Source organism: Clavelina lepadiformis, chromosome 7, assembly GCF_947623445.1.
Source record: "Clavelina lepadiformis chromosome 7, kaClaLepa1.1, whole genome shotgun sequence".
NCBI lineage: Eukaryota > Metazoa > Chordata > Ascidiacea > Aplousobranchia > Clavelinidae > Clavelina > Clavelina lepadiformis.
The window spans coordinates 14,074,757-14,099,407 of NC_135246.1; the positions used below are offsets into that span (position 1 = coordinate 14,074,757).

General features: G+C 36.4%; 2 protein-coding genes across 4 annotated transcripts; one reads left to right on the top strand and one right to left on the bottom strand.

The window, feature by feature from the left end:
• Window positions 1-1,256: 1,256 nt before the first annotated feature.
• LOC143464979 (uncharacterized) lies at window positions 1,257-9,537 on the bottom strand. 3 transcript variants are annotated; one of them, XM_076963070.1, is made up of 13 exons: window positions 9,200-9,537; window positions 7,029-8,004; window positions 6,658-6,830; window positions 6,342-6,433; window positions 5,988-6,053; window positions 5,519-5,618; window positions 5,156-5,408; window positions 4,917-5,069; window positions 4,606-4,781; window positions 4,132-4,332; window positions 3,945-4,046; window positions 3,302-3,815; window positions 1,257-3,066 (listed from the first exon to the last, which is right to left on the bottom strand). In XM_076963070.1, exons 2-13 carry the CDS (start codon window positions 7,177-7,179, stop codon window positions 1,661-1,663), a joined length of 3,387 nt encoding a protein of 1,128 aa, XP_076819185.1. In that variant the 5' UTR covers window positions 7,180-8,004; window positions 9,200-9,537; the 3' UTR covers window positions 1,257-1,660. The 3 variants fall into 3 exon arrangements, with proteins under 3 accessions (XP_076819185.1, XP_076819183.1, XP_076819184.1); XM_076963068.1 differs by having other exon boundaries at window positions 6,658-6,833; window positions 9,200-9,534; XM_076963069.1 differs by having other exon boundaries at window positions 6,658-6,833; window positions 7,029-9,534.
• An 8,988-nt stretch (window positions 9,538-18,525) lies between these two features.
• On the top strand, window positions 18,526-23,274 carry LOC143465905 (protein LSM12 homolog A-like). The gene is made up of 5 exons (XM_076964426.1): window positions 18,526-18,815; window positions 21,907-22,043; window positions 22,370-22,479; window positions 22,553-22,703; window positions 22,815-23,274. Exons 1-5 carry the CDS (start codon window positions 18,668-18,670, stop codon window positions 22,866-22,868), a joined length of 600 nt encoding a protein of 199 aa, XP_076820541.1. The 5' UTR covers window positions 18,526-18,667; the 3' UTR covers window positions 22,869-23,274.
• Window positions 23,275-24,651: the final 1,377 nt, after the last annotated feature.

The window sequence follows — 24,651 nt, forward strand, 5'->3', positions numbered from 1 at the left end:
ATTCGATGAATGTACGTGACTTACCGAATGTACATGATTCCGGTAACTGTACACATGATTTGCCAAAAGTAGGCTACATGATTGATCAAATGTATACGGTTCGTTGTTAGAGTGCGCCAGGTGTACAAAAATGTTTTTGACGTCATAAATCGTTTTTCACTTGGCAATAAGCAAAGTCATTTGACAGAAGACAAAGATTTGTGCCCATCTTTGGAGGCAGGCAGGCGGAAAGTTATCCTGTACCGTCAGTGAGAAATGCTTTGCGATCAGGCATAAGAGTAGGCTTACGAAGAATAGAATGTTTCTTTAGAAGTTATTTCAACACTAAACGCATTAGGTTATTTTTCTGTTTGAAATGTGACTATTCAGCAGAGCCAGATAAGGTACCGGTATGAATGTCTGCAGCCTACGTAAGTGCATTCGCTCTATTGTCGCTGTTTGCTCTATTCTCATTTGCTATTGGTGAAGCACTGCATGAGGCTATTGTTATTCGCGCTATTGTCGCTGTTTGCTCTATTGTCATTCGCTATTGGTGAAGCACTGTATGAGGCTATTGTCATACGCTCTGTCTTCATTCTAACGCCAGTTGAACTGAATAATAAGAATTCTATTGCTACATTAGGCAAATGTAGGCAATAACAACAACATTTACAATTTATTGCAGTGATTCCCAAACTGTGTGCCGCGGCACACTAGTGTGCCGCCACAGATGCTCAGGTGTGCTGCGAATCTTTTTGGAATTTTGGAAAAGAACTGTATAAATATTTAAAAAAGGGCATGCAGACAAGCATATGCGACTTAAAAGCTTTCTAGCTGCTTCAATAGCTGAGAAATAAGCATATGTGACGATGAAACCAATTATAGCATTGTCGATAGAGTAGGGTAATTTTTTAAAGCAACATTTCTTCTCTTGTAAGTGTGCCGCGAGCGTTTTCTAATTTTTCTAGTGTGCCACAAGCTGAAAAAGTTTGGGAACCACTGATTTATTGGGTAATGTGGCAAGGTGTTGTTAAAATTTCAAACACCATGTCACGTGGTTTGCTATCAACGCAGTACACGTCAGTTGATATTTCTCATACTTTGTCACCATCTCTGTTCAACGTTATTTATGTAAGTGTTGTTTCATGTTGTTCAATGTTTAAACTTTTGCATTCATTTTTGTCTAGCTGTACTTTCACATTGAGTAGGCTACCTAGGCTGTACTTACAGTAGCTTAAATTCCACCATTATGAAATATAGCGTCACATATCGTAATAAACAGTATCTACTTTTTTCATTAAAGACAACCAGCAGCAAATTAAGGAAAGCGTTTACACAAAATCTTGGGAAGATGTGATTTGCGTCTTGGCTACATGCAGTATCTTTGTTTTGTCGAAATAGCAAGTAGTAAAGCAACTTCAGCAATTCCCTCTACAAGTCGGAATGCAGATGGATATGACATAATATGTTACACGTAAAACCTTGTTTCATTATAAATTCGGAATCTTATTATCAAACTCCAGTGCTCTTCGAACAATACCAATATTGCGTTTTAAGGTTGAAAGAATAGCCACAATAATAACATGTACATTGAATAGGTATTTGACATTTGTCATTTATCTTCCATTAAGCTATTTATAAGGTATGTATTGGGAGATATGCGAGTAAAAAAAACAGAAAATCACATAGGAGTAGGAACGTTTTCGATTACAGAGCCTGAAAGAAGTGCATCTTTGTTGTTGTTCTTGCTAGGAGATGCTTCCTGCAATTCAGCAGTACTTTCCTCCTGACTAATATCGTCACCGGCATCAACCCGTTCCTGAGCTGCGTCGTGTTCATGGCTGGGCGACTGCAAGGAAGTGCTGGTTTGGGTTGAATTTTTCTCTTCAGCGACAACGAATGGCTTCTGTGCAGAAGTCGGAGTTTCTCGTTCGGTGTTTTTCTTGGAAGGTTCATTTTGCGTGGCTGGACTTACTATCGCCTCTTCTTCTGTGTTCCCTACGAGCTGCTCCTCCTTACGTTCACTAGCGTCGTTTTCGTCTCCAGACACACCAAGTTCATCAGTTTCAGTATTTTTCTCAGCATCCTCAGTAACCACTGGTGTCAAGGCACTCGTAGAATCAACTGGAATATCTTTCGATTTGGTTGGAATTATAATCTCTAACTCACTGAAAGCGTCTCTGATTATGTCATCGATTGCATTTATAATAGGATCGGTTAATTCTTCTTTTTTAGTTGCCGTTGACTGCAGGGATTTATCGTTTGCTTCAGTTTCTTTCTCTAAAACAGGGTTGTCAAGAGCTACATTTCCATTATCGTTGGAAGGCACAGCAGCAGAAACACTACCGTGAGGCGAGTTGTTCGGAGTTTTTGGATGTTCCTTATTTAGGTCGTTTGCAGTCGGTAGTTCATTTTGGGATAACAATACACTGTCTGTGGCTGAGAACGTTTCACAACTATCTTCATTTCTTTCGTCAGGCACAGCTGGGGTAGGAAACGTATTGCCTTCGTCCTGGCTCTCATCGTTATTTGGTTGAAAAATGTCTTCAGTAGTGACTATGTTTGTATTGTCTGTGATTACATTAGACACAATTTCTACCATTGCAGTGATATCCTCCTCTTTATCAGTGGGCTGAGAAGGAATCGGTAATGCATCTTTATCAGATGCGATCGCGGACTGGTCTTTTTCTTGTGCCAGGATACCATTAGGCACTTCTTTTTTATCTTCAGACGGAAAAGCCACGATTTCTTCTTCAGCAATAAGTAGAAAGTCATCTGGGATTGGTGGCGGAGATGGAAGATGCAGATGAGCAAGTGGAGAGTCATCCGGAAGGGTTGTGGAAAATGGAGGTGGAGATGGAAGCGCATCAGCAATTGGAGGAGGAGACGGAAGTTGGTCGACGTCGACGTATGGTAAATAAGATGGAAGAGTTGCTTCTATCAACCTTTCTTGCTCTGTTTCTTTGGTAGCAACTTCTGAAATTTCTTCTTTTGAAGTGTTCTCCTTCGGGTCAGTTGTTGTTCCACCATCTTCGGCTGGCGTTGACTGAACATCTTTTTCAGAGGCTTTTTTCTCAGTGGCTTCCTCTGCACAAAAAGCAAAAGGAGTTAAAGCTGCGCGATTGACTTAACCTTACAGTAAAGTCACTTTAATACAGGTGCGACTTGAATTAGGTCAATAGGCTATTAGATGGCCAAGCGTAAAAGTGAACCTCTACAAATCCTAACTATACTGATGATTTCATATTCGCATATTTGCGAAATGCTTGTTGTTTCGGTGTAAGCAAAGTTATATATTTAAAGACAAAATAGTTAGACAAACCTGCAGGAGTTTCGGAAGGAACTCCTAGTTGTTTCGAGACATCGGTCGATGGTGGAATTTCTTTGTTATTTTCTGTCAATGATGGCGTAGATCGTTCTTGCACACGTTCCTTTTTCAATTCATCCAGCTTTTTGACAATTTCCCCGTTAGCTTCTATCGAATTAGGGCGATTTCCTTTCGGTTTGGGTTGTTCCTCTGATTTCATCACCGCGTCACGTTTTTTCTCCAAGGAGGCCATCCAAGGTACTTCTTTCTGTTCTTCTTTCTTGTTTGACGCAGGCTTGACGTCGGTGGGACGTAACTTGACTTGCTGGACGTTTTCTTGCTTCACCTCAGGAGTCGTTTTCTTCAGTTTATCTCGATCCACCTTTTTCAGTTGCACTGCAGGGAAAGCTCCAGTAGTGGAATCTTCTTTCTTGACTGGTTTCGGAGACAGTTTTGAGGTTGAACGAAGTTTTGTAAGATCAAGATCTCCTTGTTTCATGAACGCCATTCCGACCCCGAATTTCTCGACCTGACATAACAATCGTTCTCAATTCAGTGCAAATTTGAAATGGTTTTTCTCGTCGGAATATGTTCGTGCTATGATCTCAATCATAAATACTGTAAATGTGCTAGAGTGTATACAAGGTATCGTTTCAACCTTTTCCTTCGGTGACGTTGGCGGAGTTTTTACGACTTCGTTTTCATTTGGTTTTGATTCTTCACTGTCACCTTTTAACCCTTCACCATCTCCATTTAGTCCCTAAATCAAAATTTAACTATTACAACTTCAGCAAAACGATCTAACTGTCTTGTAACCTATGTAACAAAAGACAACGAAGAGAAACCTCTAGAATATTTTCCTTCGATTTGTCCATCTCCCCTTTAGGCAGGTATTCCTTTTTCGGGCGCTGGAAAAATATTGCACATTTTCGAAACTCCGATCCATCATTCTTCATTCTAATATGGGACGTTATCAATACGGTACACAATTCCCAGCCGGACGCGCCAAGCTTTTCCGCTTCAGTTTCTAAATTATTCTGCACGTTCTGGAAAGTACGCATAAATTGTTGATGCTTGTGATGTCGTTTTGTCAAAGCATAAGAATATCGCAAATTAGTGACAATGACCGCAAATACAGCATGACAGCAATGCATAGCCTCTATATGCATGACTGTATTATGCAAGTGCATGCTGGCCTGTAATGTGATTACTGTATTTGACATAGGGTGTATAAATGCAGAAGCAACTTACATCATAGATATGCAAAGTTTTGTCTGTATGTTGTTTTAATTTTGTAAAAAGCAAAAACGAACACTTACATTATCAAATGGAGCCCAAACTTCACGAACTAAACCGTCATAAGCTTCGGCGATATTCTCGTCATTGCTTGAATCCTCGCCTTCCTTGCGAAGCAATTTTTCATAGAAACACAAGGTGAGTACTTGAAACTCTCTGGGTTTTTTGGAATTTTTAGATTTTAGCGCTTGTTCGTTTCCTGAAAATTGCAAATACAAAATCGATGTTACATTATGGACGATGACAATTTTTTAGCTTGCAGAACCGTGTGTTATCCCTGCATATTCCTACTGCACTACTGTACAAATGACATCGATATAACAAGTTGACTAACCGGATTCAACGGGAGGTAGTTCCCCAAGATTGATAACTTCTGTCAGCCGTTGGTCATCCTTAAACAATTCCAACCAGTTTTCCGACCAAGTAATATTAGTTTCACGAGAAGACTTGGGTGTAGGCTGAGCTTTCTTTCGTTTTAGCCTTTGCTCTGTATTTGTAAAATGATGTTCAAAAATTCGTACAGTCTTAATGAGCCAAAACAAGCATAATCCCGCACACAAATATCCTTGATACCTGTACATTTTGTGTTGTGGCACTCTATGCTGTATTGGTATAATGGCAAATCTTTGTCTGATCCATATAAGAAAATCATTCTTAGTTTTAGTTCTTCTTTTGCCGTAGTTTGCTCTCTTGTAGCTTCTTCATCTCCGGTTCTTGTTCCGCCATTTGACGTAACTTCCGCTGAAAGGGTTTTGTTGTTTAGACTCACAGGATCAACTTTCATGACCGAAAGTAACCTTGCTCCCTGTGCGGCTTCTGCGCACACCTGAGGATAAAAGGCGTTGATAGGGGTCATTGAACCATATGCGAGGTATATAGTCACATTTCAAGGGTATATTATATGAAGATGTAGTGCAGTTGGATATAACAACTAACCATTTCCTTCAACTTTTGAACGTATTCCCCCGACGATACCTCTGCCATGGTACCGGTAAAGTCTTTAACACTAAAATTCCACTTGTGTTCTATATCCATCCTGAAAACGACAACAAGAAATATACCAAACAATATACAACGGTCACTCGAATTAAACAATCAATCTGTTCTTACTACAGACGACATTACACGGTTATATTCGGACGTTTAATGCTGGCAGTAGTTGCAATGCTGAAGTGACACATCCATTTCGGTGTTTGTTGCGCAAGAGCAACAGACTTAGCTTTACCAACGAAAAGATTAGTAAAATTATTTTAACTAATTAACAACTTTCAGGAGCGAAATTGACTCACAATGAGTATATACTTTTTATACTGTACAACTTATAATGTAGGCTATTGTATATACGACTGGAGCAAACATCATACAACTATGTATACGAAATATTGTACATATCATTAATACAAACATGATGTTCATGAACGTTTTTGCGGCATCCATTTTTTTCAAAGAAAATTCTTTCTTAACTCTCGATCTGAAAAGCAACGATGGAAGGGTTATGGACATAGGTATAGACGAAATAGTACAAGTATTTTTGTCAGGTCCATGTACCGAAAAGGGTTCTGTAGGTAATTTAAAATGTTTGTTTTTAATTTAGCTGGTGGCGTTAACCACACAGTAGCAATTCTATCTGCATCTCAAAACAGCATTTATCACGCTTATAAATTAATAAACAAATTAGGTCTAATAACTAAATCAACTATGAACGAGTATTATGGATTAATGATTTAAATATAAATTAAATATAAATATGAGCACAAACTGAATTTTTGGTCTCCACAGGAACACTGTGTGTGTTGGCTGAATTGTTTCACCCTTTAAACTATCCACGTTTTCATCTCTGGGTACACTCTCCTGATAAAGGCGATCATAATTAAACACAAAATACTGCCGCTGAAATAGGCTGTTAGCTTGATAGCATGTATCAACACCAAGTGGTTAACGGTGTTTTGCTGCGCATTGCTGCTCTGCGTTCTCGACACTGTCATTATTGCTACATTTCAGTTTGTTATGCAGATTACAACTTGAAAAATAACGAGGAAACCGGTAACTGGTTTCACGCCGGTATTTAGACGTACTTCTTCTTCCTCTTTGATAAGTGAGTTTCTTCCGAGAGTGGAGGTTTTACTTCCTTTGACTTTGGGCACAACAAACGCAAGCTGGTAGGATTTCCTATGAGCTCGATGTAGTAAACCGATTATCGAACTTTGATGATGAGCTGTGCTACCTTTTTTCTTTGTACTTTGCTCGTCTTCTATGACAAATTAATTACTTGCTTAAATCCAGACACAGATAAACATTAACTTATATAGCCTAAGTATAAACGTGACAAGCAAACTACACAAAAATACTGTGTCAGTTTTTATAGGTGACAGAAAGCACACGTTTCGTATTGATTGGTTAGAATTATTATAAGTTAAAAACACATTACAATGATAACAATCATCACCTTTCGAGTCCTGTGCATCGACATGTACATCAACAGCAGTGTATTCCCTTGCTCTTCCCACGAACTTGCTGACGTCTTCGTCAGGGAGTTCACACAACGTGACGTCATCGGTGATAAAGAGATCTGTTTTCTTTGAACTTTTCTGTCCCATTTTGGCTTATTTAACTTTTAAATTAAGTCACTTTTTATTACTTGTTCAGGATGAAATGTTTTTATTTAGACTATAATATCCTGTTTATCATGTACTGTGTAGTCATTTCCAAGCCTGGTTTCCTAAATTGTAGAATACAACGACAACTTACGTGTATTGCCTATAACATTACGAAGGTCTAGATTACAACAGTGGTAAGTCTATTTGCTATCCTTGCTGTATTTTGAAAAGTCGTTTGTAACAATTGCTATGTCCACACGAGACAAGAGCTTCACAGCAAATCAAATCAATACATCGACTGAATAACCTAATAGGTATTGACTGACCATCGCAAATGACGATGCACTCTGGTGCAAACCTAAGGCTGTACCTGAAAGTTAAGATGAGTCCATTCAAAAGCGTTTGCTTTCGGCAAACGTTGTGGAATTAAAACACCGAGGATATTTCCTTAATACGGTGACAAAACCATGCGGTGACGAAACAACGCAAACGCGCCGCCCCACACATTTTGCAATCAGAGAAGGAGTTAGTTTTCCCAACCGTTAAGGGAAGTTACATGCAGATATCCGTTGGTAGCCTACACAACAGATCCGAAACAGAGGAAAACTGGGCTAATTGGCGCAGGGAATTTATTAGCTGCGAACTGTGCATACAATGTGTTTCAACAACAACAGGCCTATAAACTAACTTTACAAATTCTGATGACTTAAACAGGATCGGTATCCAGTTGGTCGATATCTATTAAGGTAAGGTGGTGGCAAATATACCAGATTACCAGCTGCGAAATGGGAACGTTTTGCTTGAACGCAGTACAGTGACCATTGCCTGAAAATAATAAGCGTGTCTTATTAAGTTATTCTAACGTCATCAATTAAATCCTTTCATCGTTATAACTATAGTTATATTAGATTTTCTATGACAGATTTCATTATGATTTCGCAATAGCTGCAAACAATATTCAGCAATTCCTGCCTAAAGCGGTTTTGCAGTTTACAGAAATTGAACGTTCTAAAAGTCACAACGTCAGCTTCTGGTCTGCTAACACTTCAACAAACTTTGCCGAAAACAAAAATTGATCTTTGAAGTAAGTATCAAGGCACGAAAATTGATTCTAGTCCAAACGCCCTTACACAGGTTTCAAACTTTCAAAACAACCCAACTCAGAGAACAAGACGAGCTATAATTAACGTTTCGATCTGATAAGTTTTTCCATCCTACGACACATGAATTGAGGAAACAATTAAGTTTGTGCGAAATGTACCGTGAGGCAACTGCCGGAAAACCAAGGTTACAAATAAGTAAACGCTTGAGTTGGAGGAAATGTCGTAAGAATAAAATCCAATCCTCAAACACTTAAGCCAAGTTCGTATAGATTTGGAAGTATTTCATGTTTTAATCTTGCTGTACTTCAGCTATGTTTCTTTGGTTTTTGCGATGGCGGCCCTTCAATGCGACATAGAGGTCACTCAGATAGGGTCAAAGATACACCAAAACGAACAGCAGAACCAAAAAGACTATCATTTACTGAATGATTTTTGTGTCTCAGAAGTGATTCTGCCTGCAGCTTGCAGAAAAAATCTGCAGCGTACTTGTATGGTTGAAATTGGGTGTATATCTACCACGATAAAAAAGCAGCAATAAACGCCGTAGTTATCCTAACTTCGTGACAAGAATTTTAACTAAAACACATTTAAATTATGATATTGATGCCCAAATCATCAAAATTATCTACAAATGTGTTTTTTTGGCTGCTATCTTTTGCGTGGTGAGATTATTTTGGTGTACAATTGTACCGTTTTCATGCGTTCGTAATCAGCGTATGCTTAACCTTACGTAACACTGCAAACGTTGCATGAATGTTTAAAAAACATTTTTGGTTCATTAACAACGTTCACGGTTTCTAACGACGTCTGCAAAGTTTAAGTAACAACGTTCATTGATTCTTTCGCAATAACATTTTTTAAATATTTTATGCGATGTCGCATATAAACAAGAAAGGTAAGTAATGACAAACTCACACCTTGCTTCAAGTCGAAGGAAAGAAGTGGCAAGTTGGTGATTTACAGAGCAGTAGGGATGCTAGGCCTCCCATAAGCAGTCAGACAAACTAAACATTTATCGGTTGGATACAGGCATTGCCACAGTTTACTCCAGGTCAAAACAAGCCCACACGTGACGTCATTCCCTGCTTTAATCAGCGACTTTAAGCTAAAAGAAATAATATTTGGCTGTAAAGTTAAGAATAAATAAACATTTAAAATATGCCACAAAACACATTTCTGAAATTCCCGAGATACACTTTAAATTTTTATATACGATGCCATTTTGTTGTTAGAACCGTATCTTATGCGTCATCCAAAGCACAGTTTTAAAGGAATATAATGACTAAATAGTTTTCAATTTTCTCATGAAGTCAGCTGACGTTCAGAAAAAGTCATGTTGCGTTTGAATTCAAATGGTACGGCATGCTTATCCTGTTCAAAATACTGAAAACCGAAGTGCTCATTTCAAGGAAATGACGTACCTCCTGTTTAGATGAAAAATTACACTGCGGCACGGCAGCAGGGCGTGAATTATATTATAATGCTGACAATGTCTCAACCCTCGTCGTTAAGTAATTGCAAATATAATTTCACACAACATTCGAGGCCATATGCAAGGGAGTCTTTCGATAAGAAAGAAAAACTATCGTCTACAGTAAAAATATTCGATGAATTACCTGCCTCCGAAACTCAAAACCAAACAATTAGCATGACACGATCTGCTAAAATAATTACTATTTTCAAGTTTTTTACCATTTTAAATTTGTTGGTGCTCGCTTACTTTTTCCACATTCCGTTCTTACACGAAACGTCTGTAGACTTCAGTGTTATTAGGGGGCCCGTCTTTGCTGTACTACCTACGCCTGAGCATCACTAAATAATTTATGGCGGTTTCTATACTCATAGCTATACCATGCATACGTATTTTGCATCCATCACCTATTGCTTTAGATGACAGCGGTTACTTTCAAGAAAAGTTATTCCACACAGTCTATTAGCATGTATTGGCAGTGGTAGACGGCGCTTAACCTTGCTAATACAGCATTTGTTTGTTTGACCTTTTGTGTTTACTGCACATCATACAATGCAAGCAATATCGCCAGACTCAACAGGGATTGGCTAGGACCGGTGACGTAACACACGTTTTGTGTCATAGCAAGCGACTTAGAAACCTTTCCGTTTACAACGTGCCATTAGCTCATCCCACAAACGTTTTGAAACAACCCGATACAACGCAAAGTCATGTATGGTATCCATGATCCATCACTGATACTAAAGAATGCTACAAGCGTACTCTTCTGCTGCCTATCGTGACTCGTCATTGTTTGTCGGGTCCTAAATATAGAAACTCATAATGACTGACGTTTTTGCAGTTCAGGATGTCATTAACAAACTACAGGATTTCAACTTCCATGAAAACAGAACTAGTTTCACGCACATTGCGCTTATTGTCTCAACGTTTCTGGTAAGCTGCAAATGTCGCCTTTGTCGTTATCAAACATGCTTCCTTTGATAACAGTTAAACTTCTCTACAGTTTGCCATCACTTGATGCCTTGGTAGACAAAAACGGGATGTCACCTAAAATTTGGTCAAATTCATTTCTTAACTATGTTCAAACAGCTAATTGAAGATTGGTGAAAATATTTCAGTGCAATTGTTTTCAGCGTTTGTGATAACAATAACCTGATAGAAATACCCAATCTTTTGACAACAAAAGTGGTTTACAGAGTTTTAATTCTGAATGAGTATAAGCTATGACTTGGTGCCTACGCAGTTCGTATATACTTAATAAATACTGTATAACGTAACATATCTAGTACCACAGCTAAGATACAACTTCTTTTGATAATATTTTAACTACCGCCATCTTCACCAGCTGCGTGTTGCTTTTATTGTGAGCACAAATTGCAGAGAGGTGACGTCATTATCATGGAAATAAGATAAAAGTCATGTGACCCACGCCAACAAGCGCTACGGTTGTTCCCAAAGGATTTTTATCTCACGTTTGAAGCGTGAATTGTTTATTGTTTGCTTGCGTAACAGTTAACTTGTTGATTTGAGGCAAGAATTTGTTACATCTTTCAAAAACTTTACTGATACATGCGAAATTTCGCTGTCAGTTCTAAACCAGATTCAAACGAAATGGAACACAGTATTATTATTTAGGCCTAACAAATTTAAAGGTAACATTACGAAAGCGTATTGTTATGCGCTTTGCAGTTTTCCATGTTTGGTGGTTGAGTTGGGCAAGTCAGTTTTGTCCGATCCATGTTCATACAATAATTTGATTTCATCGTGAGCCCACTCTCCACAGAGATGTAGAGCAGAGGTTCACAACCGGTGACCGATTAAAGGGATGGGTGAATGGGTTGCAGTTGGTCGAATTTTAGGGGCCCCGTGAATTGAAAAACACGTACTTATGACAACAAAGATTAATTAATTCTGGTGTTACATAGTGTTCGTCTGAGTCTGTTAAGTGCTGCAAACATTCAAACTTTGATTCGCATGATGTCATTCACAGGTCATCATGGATCGGTAGAGGTATAACGTCAAAAACACTTTTGATAGGTTCGAATTAAACTCCTTATTAGCTCTTTTCTCAGTTATTCTTAAAATAGTAATCCACGCAGGCAGAGTGAAGTCTGTAACTTCGCCTTGTTTCACGACAACAAATACGTTGTCGTGTTTTTAACCTAATTTTTAACATCAATGTTATTCAAGACATGGTTTTCCACCTCAAACGAACGACGCTCTGGCAGAAAAAAACTCGGAGATGCGTTACACACAACTTAAGTTTCGCGGTTTAACTCAGGTTAATTCTGAAGCTATAGCCGTTAACAGCATAATATGTTATTTAGATGATGACATATGGTTTACATTACTTATACCAAAAAATTGCATCCCTAACAAATAGCTTGTATCGTTCAATTCATGTCTCATAATAACAACATAATGAGAAATCAAATTTACTGTATTAGACCTGGTAATTAACTACAAAATTTTAGCATTAATTAATCATTAATAAGTCTTCATTGTCAATTTAGAAAAGATTTGGATTCGTGGGAATACCAATAATGGGGTTTTATATTTCTGCAAATCTGAATATGCTGACTTTCAGCTTAATAAAATAATTCGTTACGAGCAAACGAAAGATACGTACAATTTGTCACGTTGTTGGTGAATTAAAAAAGGAAGTGACTATTTCACCGTAAGTAGTTCACGCAGCCTGTTGTTAAAGACAGGCGGTTAGGTCAGGAGAATGGGTATGCAAAAGGTCTATTCAAACTATTTCAGATTTTATTGACGTTACATTTAGTTCAGAAACTTTCGAAGAAAGATTTAAGTTAGGTTTAGGTTACTATGTTATAACTAGGGCAACCAAAAGTCAATATGGTCAATTTTTTTTAGCCTGCCCAGAATGTTATCAAACAAGCACAAAACAAATTTCAGCTTTGTACGACGTGTGGTATAGAAGTTATTAGGTCAAATAAAGTCAAAATGTTACGTTAGGTCAAAATACGGTCAAATTGTTTCTTTAGGTCTTTTTTTAGGTCAAAATCTATTAAACTTGTAATTTTGTAACCATTTTGTAATATTATTCTTCCGTTTTTCTCTTTTCTTGTACTGCAAACAATTCCAGTGCCGCAAATTTTACTTAGAACCAAAGCCACAAAGAGAGGGAAGGCTTTTCAGCGCGTTTGGTGACGTCACGATGTGACGGCATTGCATTTGAAACTGCAAGTTGTCAATCTTAATACGCAGAAACGAAAAAAAGTCAACACTAGAAAAGCATTTTGTCATTTTTAAATGCAGCTTTAGATTAGAAAGTTGCTGTAGACAGTGTAGAGACTATCAGTATAGCGTTTTTCAAAATAAGGTCAAAATTTAAACGTTTTAGGTCAAAATAAGGTCAAAATTTAAATTTTTTAGGTCAAAATTTGCAAATTTTAAGGTCAAAATTTAAACTTTTGAGGTCAAAAAACTGGTTGCCCTACTTATAACATTCAAGTAACGTAATGAAGAAACTGTGAAAACTAGCTTCAAACGATCGATTTTTTCTGGTGAAATAGTGGCAGCCTACATATCATTGTATTTTATGTATTGTGCTTACGTCAGGCAAGTTTGGTTAGTCTCAGTACTTAAAACACTTTTTAACATGAAAAAATATTGTTGTTACTTCGATTACTTTCTTTTAGGCCTACTTCAATTAAGTTAGGCTTATTCAGATATACTGTAGCGATTACGCTCGCCTTCCACTTGATTATATCCAAAGAGATGCGACCAACTCACACCTAAGTAATTATTACTAATGGTCGAATATATATGCTGATAAGCTGCATAGACTTTGCGTTTGTGAGAGCATTGTCACCGGCGTTTGACTGTAGGGAATGCTGGTTAGTTGTGTTGCGTCTAGAGAGATGAGTACTTTGATGAGCGCTAGAAGAGAGTGGTAGATAAAAGAAAGAAGCTGTGTGTTCAGTTCGTTCGGGGTCACCATCTTTAGCGATTGGGCTCGCCTGCCACTTGATAATTTCCAAAGAGATGCGGCCGACTCATACCTCAATAGTTATTAATTACCAATTGTCGAGAAAATTGTAGGCCTATTGCATTTTTTTGTATTGTTTATTTTTCGCTATTGACTGCTGGGGAGCGAAAAGTATTGTGTTAACCTAGTTGTAGAATAGCCAAACAAGAAATACGCTTATAGACAATCAACGAACAGGAAAAGTACTAATATATGCTATTGAGCTGCGTAGACTTTGGGTTTGTGATGCCTTCTTACAGTGGCAGTGACAAGCAAGGGCTACAATATTGTTTAATGTATAAAGGTAAAATTTGAACATGTAGGTCTATGTCCTATGACCATGTTTTCCGGTTCAAAATGCCATTTATGATTATTTGTAACAAAGACATAGATAGGCTACAACAAACCAAAGTCCAAGACAAAGCCTCATTTTTGACAATGCGTAAGCAAGAGCAAGATGAGCAGCTTCAGCGGAGTTCCACTTTTTGTGGGTGCGTTTCTGACTTTTTGTGGTTTTTGATGCGTTTTTTTAACCAAATGCTGAGTGTTTGTTATAAACCAAGTTGCCGAAGGTAAACAATTAAGTTAAGCAAATTTTTTTAGAGAATTCGAAATAACACCGTATAGCCTAAAGTGTAATTCGTGTCGGCAATAAAAAAAAACAACAAATAAAAACTTTTAACTCTATATAAACGCAAAGTATATTCATTGAATCGATTGTACAGTCTTGTCTCATCTCGAACTACCTTTGCTGGTCTGTACTTAAGCATGTAACCTGTACATGACATAGGTCTACAAAAAGGTTGATCGTGTAACGGTTACACTGTAAGTGTAACCGCTGGTGTAAAGATGAAGAGTAGGCTACTGTAGTCTGTGCCATGGTCGGTTTCATCACTTTATCATGCCTGTTGGTTTTAACTTTTCCTTGTTTTGTGATTTCTGTTGCCATTGTGTTTTCCTGAATTCTAAACACTACTAACTTAACAATGCTATCATTAATTACCACCTCCGGCAAATAAACATAAGTTGTATGGCAATGCAAAGAAATAACTATCGTAAATATTTACCATGAAAAGTGTATTTTTATGTATATTTTAAAATAATTGTTAAAATTCTCACACTTGCACAGGTGCTGAATAATTGTTTATATTTCTAGTTGTTAAAAAAGTGCCACTTCGCATAATTTCTTTGTCAAATAGCTAGCGTCAAAAAGGGAACCACGAAGTAATATAACGTGATTGAAGAACTGACGGACCATTTAGTTTTGGACTGACAATGGAATAGGCTAGCCCTTGTTACCAGATAAAGTTGGCCATTTATTGCTGATTTTCACGGTTTTTAGTTGACTTAACTGAAAAAGTTTATTATAAAAGCATCAAATTTACCTTAAGTTATCTTATAATGGAAGTGTAACTTCAATTTCGCCGTAAACAAATATAATATCAGTTCTTTTCAATCTTCTATTTTTGCACTCCGATTTGAAGGCCTGAATGTAAAGGAGTTATGAAGTAGTAGATAAGAAATTATGACGTAATAACTGCTCAATACTCGATCCTAATGTTAGAGTGCAAAAGTTAAAGAGACCCTAAAATTCTTGGCAGGCAGGCAGGATTTTCCGTCTTACCTATAACCGTTGTGCAACAGAGTGAATATGCAGACCTGCCTGCCTCTGAGTCAGGTGTGTAGCGGCTATAACTAAGTGTGCCCTTACCAGTATTCAATCTTACTCCAGTATAGTGCATACCTACAGGTTAACACTTATGATTTACAACTATAAATTTATCAAATAATTTACAGAAATAAGGCTTAGGCCTATAGGCTAATCTATTTAAAAAATTCAAGTGTGTAAAAAGTGTATTAGAAATTTATCTTGCCTGCTTGGGTGTGCAACTGCCATGAAATGCAGACCGGGTTCCACTACATGTGGCCAACTGACACTGTCGAGCCTAGGCTGATAACAAGTCATAGATTTGTTAATATATACAGGCTACCATCAATGCCAACAAGATATAAAAGCTAGCCTAGATGACTTGTATAGCCTAGTTTCATACTTCCTGCTCTACCATAGTAGAAGTTGTGGCATCTTCACACCTGTACACCCCGTAGTAGAGTGTGTGGCACATACATGCACGAGGTTACGTATATGCCAAACTGTTTAGAGAAACCAGGGGAAAATATGGTTGTTTGAATGCCAATTTATAATAAACAAAGAATTAAGCCTTCAATGCACACCATCACACCAAAATTTGCATCTTTGCAGGCATAATTTCTCGTCGAAAATCGCTTTACTTTACGTACGCCATAGTAAAAAGCATGGAAACTGCACCTCAAGATTTTTCACGATTGTACTTGGTGTACCCGACTGTTGCTGCAAAAGAGGGCCTACAGCAGGGGTGTCAAACTCAATCGCACCAAGGGCCAAAACGCAAAACTTATTTAACGCCGCGGGCCGTAAGGACAAAAGTTGATTGAACGTTTCCTGACACGAGTACATGAATTGAAACAGCCAGCGAAACAACACCAAATTTTTGATTTTTTTGACGATTTTTGACTGGGCTGTTTTTGATTATTCTTATCTTACATCATTATGTTTCATTCATCTCCTTGCAAAAGCATTAAAGAATTAACAGACAATAAAGAAAAAAGCAGCCCAGATTACAAGCGTTGGAATAAATCGATTTATAATCTTGTTTCTTGCTTGCAAAAAGTAAGTTGTACTGTACAATGATCTCGCGGGCCGGAAATAGTTCAATGTATAAAATAACATTGCGGGCCAAGTTTTATTGTGAAGCGGGCCGGATGTGGCCCGCGGGCCGGGAGTTTGACACGTATGGCCTACAGGATTTATATTTCTATGTTTAGGCTGGTGTTTATTGCATACTGTAAAATGCAGTCATTTTGAACACCGATTTTACCCATCCTGCACATGCCACACTGATTTTGGCTGTCCTGCACCCCCAAGATTAGCGATATGGAATAATTTACTATTCTAGAATTGTTCCGAATAACTATACCAAATCCAGAATACCACAAACAACATTAATTTCTGCTGCTTCGATGCTGGTTCTGATATGCATCCATCAGTTGTTTTATCGCCTGATTAACTCCAAATACACATGTTTAGCCTTTAGACGTTTCATAAGACTTCCAATGCTGTTACAATAACTCATTTCTTCTTTACAGTTCTTACGCACTGCAACCTTACTAGAAGTTGAAATGCTCCCATGCTTGCGAAGTTTTCCTTTTCACATACATATTTACGTTAATAAATCTGATACGGTATACTTGAACTTGAACAACGCAGACAAACAATTAAGGTACAATAGCAAATGCACATGGTGAATTGAACAAGCGAGAAAAAATTGCACGTGTGTGTACGACATGTACGAATAATGGTTACGCTTCTTTCCTTCAATCAATTGCATGCAAGAAAACTTTCGTGCATTTTTTCTCACTTTGGTGTCACACATTCACTTTTTTCTCATTTGTTCCGTCGTGAATCTTATTATTTGGCTTAAATAGGTATTTTGAATTCGAATAGTTTAGGATTCGTTATTCTGAATTGCCCATTCAGACCCGAAATTTTGTAGAAAAGTGCCATGCTTTCAAGCCTGACGTGTATGAATGAGATTCCTGAACGTGACCAGCGAACTTCTTTATATTTATGCTGATTTATAACAAATGAACAAACAAAAACTTACTAAACACAGAATTGAGTCTTCAGTGCAACCTATCGTGCCAAAACTTACGCCTTGCACGCATGATTTTTCATCTAAAGCTGTTATACTTTCCAGTCGGGTTGCTTCGTGATAATAATTTTATCAACTAAGGCTATGTGTTGCCCAGGTTCCATTTTTGATGAAATGTTGGTTTCCCAAAAGATCTAAGGGTACACTTTAGATAAGTGTTTACATGCTGTAAGGTGTGACAGTGTGCGCTCTCAGGTTGTCTGCTACTGCCTGTGTGCTATAAAACAGGCAGTTATAAATCCTGTAAAAATGCATATGTAAACTCGTCCATCAATTAATTAAATGCTTATTAAATTCGTCTAAGGACATAATTTTCTGAACTGTGCTACTGGTTTTCTGGTAACTGCACTTAAGTGTGCCTTTGCTCAATTCTGCAGACCAGAAATTTAATGTTTATAATGCGGTTCATTATATGTATTTATAGTGGTATTTTATGATATTAGTGGTTTTAATACCAATTTGTACCATAATAAATAAACAAAAAATTCAGTCAAAGTCAATCTATAAATCTAATAATATTGTTGTTGAACTAATAGTTATATGTACAAAATTTTGCGTAGGTCATAAGCTCTTTAAATGGTCAGCCACTTAGTTGGATCCTTTTTCAACTTCCTGCAATGTGCTTATTAATTTGTCAGGGTAGCTACTTGCATGCTGCATTATTAAGTTGTGTACTGGTACAGTAGTTTCTTACTAATTTACCCTGGAGGCAAAGTTAGGATTAAGATGTTAAGAGATAATCTGTGCTGGAGAATTTTTGCACATCTTATTTGCCTACAACTAACAAAGAGCGAGCAAGTTTAATGAAAGTGTTCATGCCAACAATGGCGCAATGACTTTTACCATCCTTGTGTGACAAAAACCTAATCACAAGCACACAAACATATACTGCCGGTGATGCTCATGTCCTGTAAGAAAGCCAAAACCATAATTTTTCATAATAACATATAAACTGGAGCTTTTTGGAAACTTTTCAACACTCAGGATAGCCTGCTGTAGTATCTTTGCTGTATGTGGTTATTGTTTTCACATTATATTGTTACTCAGGTATTTGAAACTCGGAAAACAGATTCGTATTTAACGGTTTATGTTTTTGGTTTAAAAATACTGGATTAAATTGAGACTGAATGTGAAAGACCAAGTAGCTTTAAGTATTCAATATCTGATACAAATGCAAGAGAAGAACATGGCGGGTTCAGGACCGTCTAATAATGATTATTTCTACCCTGGAAGTACTGTTAAGTGCACAACATGTTATGGAGATGATATACAAGGAGAAGTTACAGCATTTGATCATGACACAAAGATTCTAATTTTGAGTGAGTTTTAAATATATTATAAGTTTTAAATGTTTAAAAAGATGAAAGTTGTAAGGTTTTTCTGATATATATATATATATATATGTTACAAATTTCACTGATAAAACACTTTGGTTCTTTTATAGTTAGGTTATGTTAATGCAGACACATATTATAAATGTGAGAACAGTTTGTAGAACTTGTATTTCCTTGCCTGAACCCTATATATATTATTTATCAATGGCTGATCATGTGACAAAGATGGCACATATAATTAGAAATCGGCCGTTATGCTGTTTCTTTTTCAGGCCAATTATGTAGTAGTCCAAGAAGCAGATAACCAATGTTTGAAGCCAATATTAATTTGTAGTAAAACAGAAAATATTGCTGTCAAAATTTTGAACAATTCAAAATTGAACACCTAATTTTTTTGAAATACTTTTATATACCGTATTTTACGGACAATAAGGTGCAATTTAAATCCTTTTTTTTCCTCATAAATTGATCGTGCGCCTTATAAGCCGGTGCGTCTAATGTATGGATCAAGTAGTATACGGTATATAGTTATACTGTTACAATACAGTTATAGTATACATACATACAGTTATATATATGGTATAGACTATAGAGTATAATAGTATATAGTATATATATATATATATAGTAGTATATATTATATAGTATACAGTTATAATATAGTTATACAGTTTATACGGTAACCCATACTCCTTAAAATACGTTGCGTTCTACAGCCCGGTGCGCCTTATGTATGAACAAAAAACTAATCAAAGCAATTTATTGACAGTGCACCTTATAATCAGGTGCGCCTTATGGTCCATAAAATACGATACTTATCAAACAGCGTGTGGGGCAAGCAAAATCTTACACCATCAACACATAGCACATAGCAGTAAATGAAAATAGTTTGTAAGTTAAACAGCTGTGCATGCAAACCTTTCACTGCTGATTGGCTGTCTATTCCTGCCTTGTCTCTGTGTATAGCCAGCACAATGCTGGAAGGAACCGGGACAGAGAAGCATTGTTTCTGGAGTCAGCCAAATTTTTTGGTTTTAAAGAGATCTGATATTGGCCGCTGGATTAAAAACGCTGATGCCGATATGCATCAAAAGGCGAATATCGGCGCCAGTTGGTCGATCCCTCCGTATAATATATATCCATATTTAGGACATATATATTGAATATTTTCTTAAACAGTTAGGCTATTTTATACATGTTGGTTTAAACTTGTTGCATGTTTAAACTTTGGACGTTTAATAAATTTATTAATGTATTGGTCATTATTTAAAGAAAATTTAAAAATGCTGGAAAAGGGTAATTCCTAACTTTTTTATGAATATTTGCACATATCTAAAGAAATTTTTTACAGAAATATCATATTTTACCAATCTGTATTGTTTGTAGTTTGTACACAATGTGTACAGCACAACCTTATTTTCAAACGCAATGCCATCTTGGTGAAATCCTCATTTTGGTATCAAAAGAAATAAAGGCATAATGTTGAATATATTAATAAGTCTGCACAGAAGAAATAACAAAACCAAAAGGCTTTGGACAATGTTTCTTCATTCACAATACAAATGAGGTTAAGCTACTTCATTAGTATCAAAAGGTTCATCTAGATTCTAGAACCAAGTATTACCATAACATCGAGAAATTTTCACAGGAAAAAATGCCCGTCTTAATTTTTGACATATGTATTCTATGACAATGTCCTACAGGGAATATTTACTAAGGAAGCTATACACAACGTTAGTATTATGGTTGATTGATAATTAATTAATTAATAATTAATTACTGATTTGTAGTGTCCCGAATCCAAATCATGCTTTTTAAAACCTTTTGAAACCAAATTTTTAAAACAATTTATCAAATTATATCGGCCGAATCATACAGTCTAGTATTGCAAGTATTCGTATCATAGAAGTAAATCGTATCATAGAAAGGATTTTTTCAACAGACTGTATTGTATATAGGAGCCTACTTTTGAAAATATCTGGGGTGCAAAACTTTAATAGTATCAAGTTAGTAACTAGGTTTGAAGAAAATTCTTTTATAAATATTCTCTTTTATTCTTCTCATTACTTGTTCGTTTATAAACATACCTGATTTTTTGTAAACTTACAAGCAAATGTTAAGCATTATAGCTAGCCATGTTTAATCACACTCACACTAACTAGGCATACCATACTTTAGTGATTGAAAACCGGGACATTTCAGAACAATGATCCTTATCAGATAAATGTGATTCGTATTTTGCTACTAGCCTACTATTATTGAAATATATAATATATATTATTAATATATAATATATTGAAATAACAAGATCACCTCCTTCTAGCCTACTATTATTGAACCAGCGAATGTGCTAACAATCAACCCACTACTTGACCAATTACCCACTACAATGATGTAACAATTACTTTCACATTTAACACAATGAAACAAGAATACGCATCAGGCATCACTCGTCATAAGTCGGCTAAATAGACCAATCACAGCATGCTAATATTCGTTTAGTGTGGGGCAATGCTGGCTGAATAAATACCAAAGCGGAACTTTGGGTTGCCTGACCGGGACAAAACCTTAAAAGTGGGACTGTCCCGGCTAAAACGGGACGTGTGGTAAACCTAACACTAACAATAAAATCTGTTTATGGAAAGACATATATCTATTTGCCAGTTATTTTTGCATCCATTTCTTATATGTATGGTTGTTTTATTATAATTGTTGTTTTGCGTTCTTTTTTTGTACATCTGATAATTTGAGCATGTTAAGTTAACGTAAGTTGAGCTTCAAATATAAATCTCCAAATTTCTAGCCTCCATCTCCAAATTTCATATGCTTATGTAAAGCATTTAATGTCATAATTTCTGGTAAACCATGCTCCAGTTATCACCAAGTTGTGATCAACATTTTTTTGGCAATAAATCCTCTTTGATACAGTATCAGTGTTTTTAAGGTGTCTTGACTTTTGAGAGTCTGATATAGTCTCTCACAAAGTTTATTTATACTTCTGCAAATACAATACAGCAGAAAATTAGCAAAAAATGGTTTTAACTGAAAGTTTGTAACTGCAATTTTTTATCTGCAGAGCAACCATCTTCCTGTGGAAAAGCAGAATTGAACAATGTAACAATGCTGAACTTAGATTTAATCCAAAGTGTATCTGTTATCAAGGAATGCACTGATACTCCTTTGCCCACTTTGGCTTCATTAAATTCATTAAAGGTTAGAATTTGTAACTAGTGTATGTATTTTTACTTTCTCACTTTTCTTGTGCAATCTGTGTGTGCCTTTTCTCTACTTACTATGGATCACACATGCATTGCTTGAAAATATTACTATTTATCAATATATTCACATAAAAGCAGTATTGTAGTCGGTGAAGCAACCTTGCTCTATGTCATTCAATGGACATAGCTGTTTATGAGCTAAGTTCCACACAAAATTTAAATTTAGTATTATATTTGAAACTTTGCTTTTTGATTGACATATTGGGCGTTCCCAATCTAAAGGTTTAATTCAACATTTGCAAATTTTATGGTGTTCTGCAGCTGTTGGATCGATATAAAGAAGAAATTGAATTAAAAATGGCACTGGCAAAAGCTCGCAGCGTTGGTGTTAGCAACGATGGAATAAAGTTGTATAATTTTCTTCGTAAAACGTAAGTTGTAACGTTTAATGTATACAGAAACACTTGGACATACTGCGAGTCATTTTCTGGTCTGTATTTTTAGAATGCCAGATTGTCGATGGACAGAACAAACTATTTTAGTGATGGATGAAGTTGTTGTCAAGCCACCTTATCAACCGGACAACTGCGCTGTTAAAGATACAAAACAGTCTCACTCTTCGCCAAGCCAATGTTTGAATCACGTTAAAAATATAGTAAGTTCTCCACTGTTTAATTTCAATATTTTAATACCACCAAATTCTGTGTATCTGTGACAAGCAGCAAGCATATGTTTTTTGTCCAACTTTGCTGCATTACGATTTCAGGTTGAAAGGTTTCATAAAGAAGAACGACTGAAAAGTCATCCTCATGGAACATAAAGAAAAACTTTTATTTATTTTTTACTGATATAGAGAAAACGGGGAAAAGTCATTAATCGAATTCACATTGTTATTTTTCATTCAGAGTCTCATATTCAATTATTAGCTAAAGCAAAACATAAGCTAAATGCTACCGTGTGCATTTCCTCATTCAATGATAATCATTCACATTTAAAAGTTTTTACTGTTCAGCTTCTTTTATGAGATGCTACTCTTGTGAACTCTGGCAAGTCATCTGTGTTATTGCAGCAACAAAAATTGGTGCTTTTATGACATCAATGAGTTGAATTTCTTCGTACATATGTACGGTAGCTACAGTTGTCTTATTCTAAAATGTCTAAATCAAATCATTTAATCATGCCAAAGTTGCAAAATGAACTTTTCCTAAGAAAACTCGGAAACTTTGTCCCATTCTGGCACAAAAATTTTCTGTTCAGTCTCGTAGGAGAAAGAAGGAGAAGTAATACTTATATTAGGGAAATTTTGCCAGTAAATCCATGTTTCCAATATTCTGCTAGACATATAACAAAACTTTACTACCTACCAGCTCCCAGGGCACTCACCATGAGTCCGGCGCTGACAGCTCCAATGCACATAGGAAGTGATAGCATAGTCTACCTCGGATGGTTCGACCTTAGCCATTTCTTTACAAAATCGTAGGCAAGTTTTTAGCAGACTACGGGCTATTTTTAGGACATTTATGGATAAAGTTAGACGCGTGCGCCAAGTTAAAGTTGCACAAGAGTTTTCTCAGTCCTAGGTAAATATTAAGAAGTGGGCAGTAGGTACTTTGAAAGTACCGTTGGTAAAGGTACTTGGCAAAAATGTACCGACAGTTCCGGTATTCGGTACTATTTTGAAGAAGTATTTCGGTACTGGTACTCTTTTGTAAAAGGTGCTGCTGCAAATGCAGTGTTTGCCGCTATTATGCCCCCGGTAAAGGTTACTCCAGGTCAAAACACATGTGACGTTAATCACTTGCAATTTTATTTGACATTTCTAGATAAAAACAGATCAACATTATTTTAAGTAACATGTATTTTTGAGAACATACTTGTTAAAATTATTACTTGAAAAGTACCAGGGCCGACTGAAATTTCTTGAAAAAAGTAGTTCGGTACAGCGATTCGGTATTTTTTTTCAAAAGTATGATGTTTTATCTTTTTTAGCTACTGTATGTAATAACATTATACTTTTGGTTGATTTGTTTTTGTGTACATTTCATTCCATTGATTTAAACCTTAATATAGAATTTTGGCATTGGCCGAAAATAATGTTTCTTGACATTTAATTATGTAAAATATCCTTTATGTACAATGTAGGAAACAACACATACAAGAAAAAAACAAAAAACATTTAAGGAAGGCCGCGAGCACAGCGTGCACTACAAGCGCCAGCGTAGGAGAAATAAAGTACAGTTGTTTTATAACTAATTGTGATGCTGGACGTAGTATACTGACTTAATTGCTCAAGTCAAACAAATGTAAAATACGCTCACAAAAAATCTGTGTGGACACAACTTTACTGTGAAAAACTGATGTTGTCGGGCGAAGGCTATCAACATATTTTTTTAACACTATCTCTTTTGTGATCCCTTATGACAATCTTCCTTTTTGCTTTCGTGCAAATTCGTAATGAGATTATATACAGGTTTAAAAAATACTGTAGTTCTTAACATAAACCTCATGCTTTAAATTAAATATTACTACCATGTGAGTCTTGCAGCAAAGGTTTTTCAGAAAATTGGGAAAATATCAATAGGTTAAACAGAACAAATATTTCA